Source organism: Oryzias melastigma, linkage group LG12, assembly GCF_002922805.2.
Source record: "Oryzias melastigma strain HK-1 linkage group LG12, ASM292280v2, whole genome shotgun sequence".
In the NCBI taxonomy this organism is placed as follows: Eukaryota; Metazoa; Chordata; class Actinopteri; order Beloniformes; family Adrianichthyidae; genus Oryzias; species Oryzias melastigma.
In genome coordinates, this window is record NC_050523.1 from 17,430,245 (window position 1) to 17,444,165 (window position 13,921).

Sequence of the window (13,921 nt, forward strand, 5' to 3'; positions counted from 1 at the left end):
GAAAAACAAACATTTCCTTGAAATAATATTTGCCTACTCTTGAAATCCCAGATCCTGTAAGCTGAAGCTGTTATCCACAGAGGAAAGTCAGGTTCAGAATTAAGTCCAGGATGCGTCTCCGGGAGCTGAAAATGTTCCGGCAAAAGGACTGGAGAAACAAACACGTCTAAGTTGTTTATTTTTTCATCAGGTTATCAGGGCGGGTCAGTGAAACTACTGCTTTGAAACCAGGATGGTTCCAGCTTTAATTATAGACACTAAAAGAAGCTCAGACATTCTAAAACTAGTGATCTGCGAAGCTTGACATTTGACCTCACGACGAGGCAGACGTCAAGCTCCCGTTTTACTGACACAATTAGCAAAGAAGAAACTCTTGAGTCAGCGGAAATCCAGGATTTTATATCGCAGTGAAAGCCTGACAACCCAAACGTGAACGTCCCCTTTAGCAGTTCCACCGTGCAAATCTGTTAAAATACAATACTGTGAAGGTCATTTAAGTAAAAGAAGAAAAAAAAACATAAGAAAAGACGCCAACTCATATAACCTCATCCTGTAATCATTAAGACATTTTGGTGGTGAAGGGAATTTCCTGTCCTTGTTCCTGCTATGTTCAAAAAACACCCTGATGGAGGACGTGGAGGCAATGGAAGCAGGAATGCAACCTTCCCTGCAGGCAAAGCCGGCATTAAATCAATGCTGGTGTCTGTGTTGGCCGAGTGCTGGTGCCGACATGTTCTTGTAAAATACAGTACGAATTCATCATCGTCTAGAAGGTGCTGATATAAGACTATGGTTTAATGGACTTTGTACCACTGACTGTATATGAGAACTGGACTGAGAGATCCTGCCAAACAGGAAGTACCTGTCAGCTCCAAGAAGCCACAATGGGTCAAATGGCTATAACTCAGTAATTTTTGCTCTTTTTTTAACACGTTCTTGTTAATCCTAATTTTTTAAATATTTTTTTTCTTTTGCAAGTTATTTAAGTTATAAACTGACTAATCAGATGCCTCAAGAAAAGTACACAGTCTCATGTTGACCGTTTGAAGCGTTTGATGGACAGATTCTCCTGGGCCTGCTTTCACATGGAAGGGGCGTGGCCTTCCAACAAGCTCACTCCTGATTGTTGAGAGTGGTTGCCATAGAAACATTGACTTAGACCAGTCAATGCTTACTGATGATTTCTGGTTCTGACATGGTGATGTTCATAACGCAAAAAAAGAAAAAAAAATGGCAACTGAATCGACTTCATTTCATTGGAAATGGACATAATTTCCTTTTCTGCTCACTTGATCCAGTTCTATTATACAGTCAATGCTTTGTACTTACAAAACTTGCAATATAAATCTTCATTTTTAATATGAGGTTAAAGACCAGCACAGCAGCGCAAAACACGTTTGCGTAACCAGCAGTTATCGCTCTGCTGGCAGTTGCAGTTATTCCATTAGTTGGAACTATGACTCATGAAAAGCCTCCAGCGTGTTGAAAGCAGCTGTTTTACATATCTGTCGCTCTTCTGCTGAGTTGCAGGATGTGTCTGGAGAGTCAGCAAAGTCTGTGTGGCTGGTACATTCATCAGAGCTGCTCAAGGAATTCAGAAAGTTCTCATGTGGTCCTCAACATACCATTCATAAGTCATGTTTAAGATTTTTTGTGCTAAGTGGAAGTTCTAGCACATCACAAAGGTCAAAGTTCTTTTTTTTCTTACACAAAAAGGAGATGTTCTTCAGAGGAACATCTAATCATAAATAAATTGTGTTTAAATCCCTACTTAGCCGTCGCTTCCTGTCCATGAATGCGTCACAGTCCAGCGTCTGCATTATCATCGTCATATTTCTGCAGAGCATTTTCTAGCTTGGCGGTTATCTTCTGGAAGAAACTGATCTGCTGGCGGAGGTGATGCTGCATCTGCAAGCGGAAGTCTCGGACACGTGTGCGGTGGAAATGCTGGATTTCTGCCATTGTGGCGCAAGATATGATGTTGCAGCGTTCCTGGAGCCCCCCTTCCTGCTTCGGACACTCTCTCACTTTGGTTAGCGCACCTGGAAAAAGCAAAGGTCAAAGCGTTGGCCACTCATAACTGGAGTGAAAAACTTTTAATTCATTGGATTTTTGGACTTTGAAAGGTGAAAATTAAGTCTAAAGTATGAGGGAAACATTGAACAAAGTTCACTTCTATGCATTAACCCCAAAAACATCATTTTTGGTGGGACAAAGAAAAACCTCAAACTTGGATACATCCACCCACCTGCTGAATTGCAAAAGCTTAAAATGTCTTAAAAACAGTTGTCTTACATGGGAAGTAAGTCAATTTACATCAAATGGTTCTTTGAAAATGTCTATAAATGTGTTTATTTTGGTGTAAAATGTGTCAAATTTAACATGGGATTTTAAGAAATTGTTCACTTCTGCAACCTGCCACCAGTGGCCTTTGATGGAACTACAGCACTTTGTACTTTTGTTTTCAGATTCCGAATTTTTATAAAAATGACCTAGTTTTTGTAACACAGCGTTCCCTCACTATACATTAGTTAACTTTTTTTAGTCTTGGAGATTTTTTTCAGTTCAATTTTCAATGTTTTTTTTCTTTTTTTATAACAGCAAACTCTGTTCTGCATCCTGATTGGCTGCAGAGAATGTCAATCAACCTCCACTGTGCCACATCTCCTGTATGAACGTGTTAAGTTTGTCTGAAAATGTTCATGTCTTTCTGAGAAAAGTGTCATAAGTGTGTAGTGAGGAGTTTTATTGCCAAAAAACATTTGTAATCCTATAGCTACTACACAGATTTCTTCTATTGCAGATTATATATTCAACGTAACTTCCATGATAAAGAGGGAACTTTGCACTGCTTAAAATGTTTTAACAGTGAAATACTTACAAACATCCCAGTGGGACCTAAATTATGGCGGGTAAGTTGACTGTGAGAGTTGTAAGGTAGGCAATGCTTAGTTTTACTAACATTTGCTAATTAGGAACAAGCACAAAAAATGTAATGTTTTGTAATGTTTCTTTTAACTTTGTTAGTTGTTTCCTTCCTTTTATGACTCCCTGCATTTTCCCCTACAGCTAAATTCAGTAACTCGATTGCTCACTCACTAGCAAAAACAAACCAAACAAATCCCCAGTTTTTTTTAAATAACTTTCCTAAAATAACTTGAGTGGTTGTTATTGCAGCTATCTTTCTTTTCTATTTTCTGCTTGGTTTCCTGTTATGACATTTTCCCACTGTTGCCTCATTTGCTTTTATAAAGCTGCTAGCTTTGGCCTGGATTAGTCTGCTGTTTTACTTTCAAGATTTGAGTTGTGTAACTGTTAGCACCTCAAGAAGAGGAAGGGGATCAACCTGCTTCAAAAGCAAACAGAAAAAGCAAAATAAAGTTAATTTTTTTCCACCAAAAGGATTTTGAACTAATGTCCATGTAACCATTTATCCATATTTCAAGTTATTTTTTAAGGCTGTCTTTTGGTGACTAGAAACTAACAGAACATTTAATATGTTATTGTCTGACTGCTAGCAGTTCTGGATCCTGTTCTACGCAGATGACTCATTTTAGTTGTTTGTGTTCCATTTTTGGCTTTGGAGTCACTTATCAAATGTTGTCATTTAAAATACAAACTGGGTTATGCATTAAATGATTAACTGACCGACTTTATGAGAAGCGAAACAAGAGGTCAAAGTGCAATCTTAAACTAGGAGGATTAAATCTACAAGATAAATTATTGGAAGAATGACTTTATGCTGGGTTTTTTTCCAGGTGCTGTAACTCAACCGTGCTCACATGATTCAACATTTGTGCACTTCTTCAGTCTCGACCAATGAAACAAAGGGAAAAAAGCTTTAAAAAGATAGCATGAGGGAAAAAAGCCCTGACCTCATCCCCCTGTGCCCTCTTTTCTTCCTTCTTCCTTCTTTTCACACACAAAAAAACCCCTCATACCTGCTCTTGTACAACCACGAACACAATGGATTTAGCCTTTTTCTCTGCCAAGACGATTAGACTGTTGTAATTTGAACCTTTGCAGTGTTGTGTTGTTGGGAAACGTCCACCCTAAAGGAAGGAGGCACAGGAGAAAGGAGGGGAGGGAGGCCTAATCCCAGGGCTACCTCATTCTGCATTCCTACAGTCTCAGGGCAACGTCAGAGCAGAGGCCTAAGAATCCGCTCATTCAAATCAGATGTAGCACTTCAGTCAAAGCTTGAAGCTCCAGAGGAGGCTTTAAAGACCCACTCCGATGAAAACTATATTTTTGATGTATATGACATGTTCTTGTTGTTTTTTTATTCATTTTGTTGTGAATCAGGAGCTTACAATAAAGGCTGTTTTGAAAAGTTTGTAGTTGTGACATAGAAAATATGCTGGAAGGGCCACAATCTCCCTCCTCTATTGAACCTGCAAGGTTCAATAGAGCAGGTGAATCTAATGCATCCATTTGCAATGACTAGATTCAGATCCATGTACGGCTTTGTTTTCCTCTTTTGAGCTGGTATCTGGATCAAAACTGTATGGGTGGATAGCTCCAATATTGCTTGCCATTTTTGTTGAACCGCTGATGTTATGTTGGGGATGTTAGGGACAGTAAGCTAGAGGGAGAGCGTGTAAACAGATGGGTGACAGAAAGTGGGGCGAGGTTGCTCTGTGCCAATGGTCCCGCCAACAACTCAGAGGTGAATTTCTAATGAACTACAGAAACTACATCCTAGAAAATGACACAGGTTTCAGCATAATCATAATCAAACAACCAACAGGAACGCTTTTAAAAGAGATCAGAAAATGATCAGAGTGGGTCTTTTATTTATTAAGGCACTTCACTCAACAAAGAAAGCCCAACTTTGTTTTACATCCTTTTAAAGTGGAATGCAACTTCTAGATTTGCTGTTAAGGGATATAGGCTAAACTTGAAATGAGATATTTGTGGAATGAAGTGAGTAAAGCTCTAAAATTATTCAGTATGTTAATTGACATGACTCACCTTAAAAAATTCCGCTTTAAATATCAGGTTACAGTAAGAAACTCAAACCAGTTATTTTTTTCTTGCACTTCTTCCTGCGGCCTGTTAGCACAGACAGCATTAAACTAGTGACTTCATTGGGTGTGACCCCAGTCCACCGATAGTGGATAGAAAGCAGGTTTTAAGCATTAGTCAATGCAAACATTTACAACCCATGCTTAGCACTGTAGCTGCACCACAGTGTCGCCCTATTACGTCTAGCTTACTACCTGGTTTAGAGAGAAAAATGTAGAGCTCTTTTTTGTTCACTGCCTAAATCCTGTCCCAACCCCCTGTGAGTGGAGTATCTGCGGTCTTTGTCAGCTCCCATCAGAGAATGGATGGTTGCATCCATGGTGCTTTGTGGAGTGAGATCTCTGGCTGGAATGTGCGCGACTGTTATGTCATTGCGGTGCAAAAACTCGCTCCGTGTCCCAGGGTTTAACTCACACACTTCATCTGTCACAACTGTAGAGTTGCTTGACAGCTGAGAAGGTCTCTTACAAGAACTCTGTGCACTATGGACTGTTTGTACATTGTGTGAATAGAGCAGAGCAGACTAAAGAAACGGTGCCTCTGGCTTTGGCGCATGTTCAGACTTTGCGTGCCAGCAAAAAGTCTCTCCTCCCAAACTGAAGGGAAGCAGCATGTGAACCCCCTCCCTGCTTTTGCAACAAGTCTTGTTTTCAAGCACAGGCTCTCACACAACCCGGACTGTACCAAGTGAGCTTCAGCGTCAGACTCTGAGTGACGCGGTGGATTGGTAAATGAAAGCAGATGTTGGTCTAGGTCTGGAAACAATGAGAGATTTGTGGTTTTTTGTGAAGTTTCTTCCTTCAGATGACTAAAAGACAGGGAGGGGACGGTTTGGATGGCTTTTGAGTTCGTCATTCATTATTTTCGAGAGCCTCTTGTTTCAAATCAGTTTAAACCCCTACAGCAATAGAGCCTTTTGTCCCCGAGTGTTGGATTAAAACCATAGCTCTCAAGACGACAAGCTGAACTTCAAGGTGATTTTAAACTTTGCATCCTGCAGAACATACTTTGAGTTTTCATGGTGTATTTTTCTTTTCTGCACGTGTTTTGCTGCACAGCATCTGTTTAGATAGATTAACAAAAGTATTGCAACTTTCCCTTTGACATTTTTGCTGGTGTACTTCGGAAGTACTCTAGCAGACAAACACCCACCTTTCTGCACATGAAGGATGTCGGGGAAATTGGCCAGGTGTCCTCTGTACATGTCCAACAGGTCAGAGATAGGGTCCAGGTCCTGGTGCGGCTGCTCTGCAAAGTAATCTCCAATCCGCTCGTATGCCTCTCCAGTGTAGGCGATTGCTCTGTTGAGCCCCACGGAGTAGGTCTGCTGATCCAGCTCAAAAGCCTGCGACAGGAGTTTGAAGGACTGCCCGACCTTGTGGTACTCCTTCTGGAACCCGGTCACCTGCTTGCGGGCGAACTCATTTATGGACGCATTCATGACCACAATGTTGTCATCCAGTTTCTTGGTGAAGGTCTTGAAGCCATCGATCTTGTTCTCGACCTCCTGAAGGTCCAGAGGAACTGCAGGTGGGCTGGTGAAACAAAAGAAATGAACGTAAAGCTACGTTCACACCACCCTCAGGAATAGTCTATGTAAAAAGCCGTTTTGGGCTTCAAACCTCTTACGTTCATAAGCATTCAAGTATCTATGATCATTTTCAGGCTCTATGTGCAAAACTTGTATGTATTGTGCGCTCATTGAAATTTAAACTAGGTCAAACTTTGACCAGTCAAAGACTCTGATTTGGCAGTAATGTATGGATGGTGTCCTTTTTGATTCATCAAAGTGCCAGCTGTTTGAAAATTGATCTTGGAGGAGAAATGAATAATTGTGGTTTGTGTACGGCTGGAATTATATGACACCAACTCTTTCATATTTCAGAATAGAGCTGTGAAAGAAAAAGCCTGGAGCAAGATTTGGGTGATTTTCATGACTTTAACATTTTGTACAAAGTATCTTGAAATTGTAGGTGGTAGACAAGCGCAACAGCATATCAGATAACAGTCCAGTGTGAACACCATAAGTTAAACTGGTGTTCTTGAACGCTAGTCGTATGCTCAGTATGAACATAGCATTACACAGTTCTTCAAGTCCTGTTGAGTTTATCCTCATGTTTGCTCTTGCACATTCAATGTGAGCAAATTTCCCTTTCAGGTCTTGAGAGTCGAATTTTATGATTGATAAGTCCTAATGCAGAGGTCAGATGGGCAATTTCTACCATTTCAGTTTTCCTTCTATTTTTAAGAGGATTTAGTCTTAAAAACTACCTGATTCAAGGCTATATTACCTTAAATTTCCTCTAATAAGTTCATATTTAGTAATGCTATAGTCTTTAGCACTCAGATCATAAACACCCATTATTAGACCCAGATCCTCCACAGTTGCCTAATTTACCTGATTGTAAGGAAGAAGTTTGCCCCGACCAGATCGTCCTTCTCTGCCTTCCTCTTTCCCATTTTCCAGGCCTTCTCATCTGGGCCGCACGTCAGGAAGTGCTGGAAAACGTCGCAGTGGGCAAGCACCGGGTGGCTGGTCATGTGGTTCATCCACCACATCAGACCCTTCCTCCTTTTGGAGAGGAAGTCTTCCTCGAAGCGACCCGTAGCCTGCTTCTCTGGAAGGTGGGGGACGGAGATGACGGGGAAGCGCTCCACAAGCCGAGCATAGAGCCAGTCGAAGTGTTTATATCTGTCAGAGAATGAAAACACATTTGAGAGTAGTTTGGGTTTGATGGATGAGACGCTGGTGAAAAAGGACAGAAGTGTACCTGCGGTTGACTTGTGTGTTGGTGTGAGTTGGAGTGAGACCATAAGACATGTAGCTCTTCATGCCCTTGAACTTGGTCTGCTTTGTGGGGTCATCAATGGTGCATGTGAATGGATACGGGTCCTCCTGCCACTCTGGTCCATACTTTCCCATCACCACGCAGATCTTATCGCCGTCTTTTACAAAAGCCGCGGCTTCACCAAGCAAAAAAGCCTCTCCTCCAGACTTCACAAAGGTGGAGAACCTGTTGAGATTCTTCCCAACCGTACCTGAGCTTTTGGCCTGTTGCTGCTGCTGGGAGCTTCGGCGGCCCGGCAGGACGGTGGTCACCGGGTATAAAGGTGGAGAACTACCCAAACCTTGAGGAGCATCGCTTGCAGGTGAGCTGTCATCCCAGTCATCATCCCAGTCATCGTCACTCCCCATGCTGGTGTGGAGGCTGTTGCCTCCACCCGCAGGTCCGTGTACTTTTTCATGGTGGGGGATGGCCGACGTGTGAGAGGGCGACTGGATTTTAGGCGAGGAGTAGCCATTCTTGTTGGGGCTGGATATTACTTGGTCCTTGATGATCATAACATACGATGCAGGAAACAGTCCAGCCTCCCCCTTGCTGTTCTCCCCCTCCAGCCAGCCCTCCAGCTCCTCCTCAGTGAACACAGTCACCACCTCGTTCTGTGTAATGGAGATCTCTCCTGGGTTCTCAGACAGGAAATCATACAGAACTTTGGCCTTCAGCGCCATTCTTCCACTGCAGACAAACTTACTAGAGGTTCAAGATTCTTCTTTTTTAAAGTTAAAAGCTGAAGTTATGAATGCATCCAAATGAATTCCATTAAAGTGAGGTGAAAGCAGCAGCGACAGCTGACCTCCTTTCAGTCCAGATGAAGTGTCTTATATCCTTAAACCATGCATTAAACAGTTACCAGCCTGGTCTTGGACAGCCGCCGCCTCTTTGAACTCCTGTCGGTGGCTTTTAAGTACAGTTTGTTTCAGAAGCAAGAAAGCGCAGCCTCTCTGATCCGCTGACGGATGAAGGGTGAAGTTGTTGCATTCCTCCACATAAAAGCCGGCTGAAGCCCCGCTCCCTACTCCTCCTCCTCCTCCTTTGGCGGAGATGCTTGCTGGTTAAAGGCTCTGGTCTCAACACGTACTGAACTGACTAACGGAGGGCGGAGCCAGTGGCAAGTAAAGGCAAGTCCGTTTACGCAGAGAGGAGAAAATGGCCCTTAATAAACACACAAATCAGGTCACTGAGTTTAGGAGCTAAAACGAGCCCGTCTCTGGGGTCCCGCCATGATGTCATTGACACGTCTCCAAAATGAGGGATTTTTACCGAGCCGACCCTGAACGCATCTCAACTCTATCAAAACACGCTACATTTTAAAACTTTTTTTTAATTGTTTAAAGCAACAAATTAACATTTTGTGCTTTAAGATCGAGTTTCACTGTATCATATGTGTATTATATTGTCTGTCGAGTAAGAAACTGCGCTTTTAAATCATTATTGCACGAGTTTCTGAACTTTCCGCAGAGACAGCTGACTGGGCTGTAAAAACAGATAATTTCGAAACAGTCACAGCACGTTTTCCTCGTTCACTGAACACCTAGTTCAATCATTAATCAAAGGCTTTTAAAAGAAGCTGGATGTCTGCAAGTCCTTTCCCATTTAAAGAACAAAATGTAGACAAAAACTCAACATTTGGTGTGTAAAAAGTTTTTTTAAATTAGAAATGTAATACAAAACAAGGTTGAGTAATGATATAATAGGTTATAATATTACACCTTATAATAACAATATCACACATTGTAATATGATATTATATCCTATTATATTGTTTTTACTCGAAACTAGTTATGTGATGCATTACCCATCTTTTCCACTAGAGGTCACTGTTATGTCATACACACATCTTTCTCTTCTTCTCACTGACTTTATCTTCATTTCTGTGGACCTTTGCTCCTAAAATCCATTTAGGTTACACTGGGTCACCATCTATAGAATCATTTTTCCACCAGAAACCCTTTATTTTCTTAAGTAAAACATGCTAGGGTGCTCCCTTATTTGGTCATTTGCAATCAAATAAAGATCAATTTCTGTCAGTAAGAACTGAAAAGTAAAATATAACCTTAAATCTTCACAATAAAAATAACTCGTTCATAAATATATTATTTTTTTCAACTATACTTACTGAAAATAAAAACTTTTATTTAATGCAACAGCTAATTTGTCTGGTTTTGTAATCTAGTTGGTCTGATTATTTTTGTTATCTGATATGATTATTATTTATTTTATTTGCTGATTGAGAATACCAAGTGACGTATCACAGCCCGACACACGGTAATTTATTTATTACCTTGTTTCATAGGAAAGTTATGTTTATGAAGGTCAATAATTGAGCTCTCTGCACACCTTTTCATTGGACCAGCTACTACACTTAAATCATTTTCACTTTTCCCGCTCTAAATTTGACTTTTGATGGTTTAACCCTTTACTTACATTAACCACCTAATGTGCAAAATTCCACATGAAACGAAAAACATGTTTAAACACCAAGTTTTCTGTTATTACCATAGATAATTATATACATTAATGAACACTTTAAGTAATGCTGATTTCAATTATTTGGGATGATGTGATTGTGCATTAAGTAGTTTCCCAATAGATAACTCTGAATAATTGCTCCCTGCATGGCAACCAGATCCTCTACATCCAGCACCGCTGCTGACAGAAAAATAAAACATTTGATGTAGGAGTTTGTCTCAGAGATCAGGTTTAGCCTTTTTAAGGAAAATGATTGTTGGGATTATCGGCTCTTCACCTCTGTTAACAACCTGAAGACGCTCCACGATGAATCTGGTAATTTTAAACTAAATTCCATGAAGCTAAACATGTCAAATTAATAACATATAGCTGTTTACAAAAGGAGTAAAGATTCAATAGTGCAAGTAAAACAAAATTAAAAAAAAAGACAAAATAGAATTCGGTTGAAAATTTCACCTGCTTGTGAACTGATCATAACGTTTCTGATATCTCCAGGGCCCAGTTTTTCCCACAATGCTTTTCTGTGTCGTGAAAATAACACTGTGCTTTTCATCACTAATTAATTACAGCTTAGATCAGGGGTGAGCAAACTTTAAAATTTATTTTATTCTGGTTTTCACAATTGTAACACCCATAAGCTGTGTATCCAGTTTTTCAATGAAAAATGCACTTTTATTTGGCAACGCATCAATTTTAATTTCCCGTTTTTAAATACAGAATAAAGCCCTTATAATGCGTTTTTGAGTGTTGCACCAACCATCACTTTTTAAATTTCCTTGTACTTGTGGCAATGTCAATAAAGATCTATTTATGTATCTATTTATGAAACTTAAAACAAATTATGTGCATTAAAAAAAATAATGTGCATCATAGAGTTCTGCAGGACAGATCCGGGAGGTCAAAGGTCATGAATCAGGCTCCAGGCGCGGAAGAACAGGGAGGATTAGGTTCCCGAAGGAGGAGTCTTGAGTGACGAAGAACCCTGATGAATGTGCGTGAGCATGCTGAAACAACAAACAAAAAAACATAAATCTATCAATCGATTCAATATGTTGGCTGTGTGGAGACTGAGAAGAGAAGCTAAGTCTCACCTGTAAAGCAGCTTTCTGCTGAGCTGCGATGTGCTGCTGCTCCGCATTGTCCCTAAACTCCTTCACACTGGGTCTGGACAGAGAGATACTGCAGGAGGAAGAACATTCATTCATACTTTAAACACCTCTTTATTGTCTGCTGTTTTGACACAGTTTAGAACTGCAGGTCATCATGTTATAAGAGGTTCAACACCAACAAACTGTCTCAATACTGACATTATTTGTCAGTTTTTGCCTCTTAAGAGAATGATTACTAATAAATACACTTTTTAAATAATGTCACCTGATGCTCTTTTGATTGGTTGTAAAATTGTTCAGCTTTTAGCAGAAAAAAATAAAAACTGTGTCGTTTTCTTGGACATATTTTCTGCAGAGTGGCAGGAGTTCAGTAGAAATTTGTTTCTAAATTATGGGTGGTATCATTAGTGTGGAGCAATTCTGCCCCCTTACCCTTTTGTTAATGAGAGTTCTCTGTTTATATTTTGTCTTATTAGCTTACAGTGAAAGTGAAAAACTAATCAATACAAACATTTCATGACGTCTATTTGTGTCTCCTCTGAGTTCTGATGATTAAAATGTGAATAGCTTATTTAAGAATTATATTTAAACACATTCTTTTCTCAGAAATTGTTTGTCCGCAATGCATTGTGGTCTACATTCACCAATGTAGCGAGCATCGATGCACGCTAGTCTTTCGCAAAGACTACTGGGAAATTTCTAGTGCACTTGAATTTGGAGTTAATATATTCAGACAGCACTAGAAAATGGCAAATGCACTATATAGTGTGTAAGGAAGGAATTCGGACATTGCCTAAGTGTTATCAAAGTAGCACTTTTATGACCCCCACCTAACCAAAAGGGAACTCACCTGGCTCCAGGTGTGTTCATGGACTGACTCTGGATCAGCCGCCTCCTTTCTCTCTCCAGCTCTGCCAGGATTGCTACCCGAGTGTTGTTTGGAAAAGCTGTTAGAAAAAATAAACAAGAATAGCTAAGACACAGGATCAAAGCCAGCGATACTGATAAAAACATTGGTATAAAAACTTGTTGTGAACTAAAAACAAGATATTTCTTAACTTAAAAAAGAGGGGAAAAAACACTTGAATAAAGGAATATGCCTAAGAACTACTATTTTAAAAGTAAACAATAACTGCTTGGTTTAAATGCTTTTTCATCTCTTCTTTTTTTTTTCAAAGAGGGACCCCAATAAAGTTTAAGGGGCCCCAAAATTCCAGGCTCCGCCCCTGAACCAAACACGGAAAAGACCGTAAACTGAGACATTTCAGTCCCAGCTTGAAATATATACCTTGTCCTGGAGGGTTCGAGGCCATATGAGATAGTAGAGAAAAGAAAAATGTCTACACAGTTAAGAAAACAATGACTAGATGTAGAGATACGAACTCTGCGCTTCCTTCAACCACACTTCAGCTAATCAAACTAAACTATCCTTTTCTCCGAGCACAAACCCGAACTAACATGGACCGGGATCAGTCAGAGCTACTACCCCCTCTGTCTGAACCTGTCAAGTTGGAAATAACCAGAAGATTTCTGCTTGGTTTTGGGCTTGTGCTTCTTGAAACTCGGCGTGGTACCGGTTTCAAGCAAGGACAGATATGGGAAAAGGAGTAAGGTCTCACTCCGTTGCTATTTTTCTGTTACCCGAAATGAGATAACCAGTCGGGAGAAGTTGGAATTTTGCTTCAACATTTTTGAATCAATCAATCAATGTGCTCTATTTACATTTAACTTCTGACAATTCATTTTTGAAACTATGTCCTAAGAAATAACATTTTTATGTTTTGTTTTGATATTATTAAAAGACCACTGAGTATAGTTTTAAAATAGATCAAGACATGATTTGAGTGGGATTTTAAAATTTAAAAATCCAACTACAGAGATCCAAAAATGGAAAGTCTGTAGTCTGCTTTATAGTCCCACTCTACCCATCTTTTAATCTTTTGTAAGAACATTCCTAGTAGTCTTTTATAGTCTTGCAGCTTAAGGAAATATTTTTTTTCTTGTATGTTCATAGATATTACACAGTAAAATATTATATTTGTCGGTTTTCCTCTGATGAACCTGTAGTCTCTGTGTTTTGGAATGGCCTGCAGACGCATGTTTGGGAGAAATGTTTAATCTGCAAATAGAACGCTAGCTGTCTTTGATGACCCATACTTTTATGAAACATATATAATAAATCTTGCTATAATATTACCAAAATATTACATACACAAATGAAAATGGCTGACTAAAGTTCCCTTACTAAAACTATTTAAAAAGAAACAGATTTAAAAATATATCTAGCTTCTTTTGAAAAAAAAAAAAATGAAATCAGAGTACCATCAGAGTACTCCAAGCTTTTACATTTATTTTCGATCCCCAGACCCCAATCATATATTAATGTACATTTGATCTAAATTTTAATTCTCGTTTTTTCTTTTTATTCATTGTTTTATGTTAGGTTGACTACATTGTAAGACAGTATTAATG

The 13,921-nt window shown here is 39.7% G+C and overlaps 2 protein-coding genes across 2 annotated transcripts; both read right to left on the reverse strand.

Moving 5' to 3' along the window:
• Positions 1 to 161: 161 nt before the first annotated feature.
• LOC112163480 (sorting nexin-18) lies at positions 162 to 9,109 on the reverse strand. The gene is made up of 4 exons (XM_024299898.2): positions 7,800 to 9,109; positions 7,427 to 7,720; positions 6,181 to 6,563; positions 162 to 2,042 (listed from the first exon to the last, which is right to left on the reverse strand). Exons 1-4 carry the CDS (start codon positions 8,537 to 8,539, stop codon positions 1,801 to 1,803), a joined length of 1,659 nt encoding a protein of 552 aa, XP_024155666.1. The 5' UTR covers positions 8,540 to 9,109; the 3' UTR covers positions 162 to 1,800.
• Positions 9,110 to 10,915: 1,806 nt separating this feature from the next.
• Positions 10,916 to 13,055, reverse strand: LOC112163174 (ints3 and nabp interacting protein). The gene is made up of 4 exons (XM_024299408.2): positions 12,738 to 13,055; positions 12,300 to 12,396; positions 11,432 to 11,519; positions 10,916 to 11,344 (listed from the first exon to the last, which is right to left on the reverse strand). The coding sequence occupies exons 1-4, from the start codon at positions 12,760 to 12,762 to the stop codon at positions 11,246 to 11,248; spliced, it is 309 nt and encodes a 102-aa protein (XP_024155176.1). The 5' UTR covers positions 12,763 to 13,055; the 3' UTR covers positions 10,916 to 11,245.
• Between the last annotated feature and the right edge of the window lie 866 nt (positions 13,056 to 13,921).

What these genes read in the sequence shown, in the direction of transcription:
- LOC112163480 (XM_024299898.2), bottom strand. Translation starts at nt 8,539, where the DNA reads ATGGCGCTGAAGGCCAAAGTTCTGTATGATTTCCTGTCTGAGAACCCA. An exon ending in AACACACAAGTCAACCGCAG is followed by an intron (nt 7,721 to 7,799) that starts GTACACTTCTGT and finishes ATTCTCTGACAG; the next exon opens with ATATAAACACTTCGACTGGC. An exon ending in CATCCTTCATGTGCAGAAAG is followed by an intron (nt 2,043 to 6,180) that starts GTGGGTGTTTGT and finishes TGCTTTTTCCAG; the next exon opens with GTGCGCTAACCAAAGTGAGA.
- LOC112163174 (XM_024299408.2), bottom strand. Translation starts at nt 12,762, where the DNA reads ATGGCCTCGAACCCTCCAGGACAAG. An exon ending in CTCGAACCCTCCAGGACAAG is followed by an intron (nt 12,397 to 12,737) that starts GTATATATTTCA and finishes TTTTTCTAACAG; the next exon opens with CTTTTCCAAACAACACTCGG. An exon ending in ATGAACACACCTGGAGCCAG is followed by an intron (nt 11,520 to 12,299) that starts GTGAGTTCCCTT and finishes TTCCTCCTGCAG; the next exon opens with TATCTCTCTGTCCAGACCCA.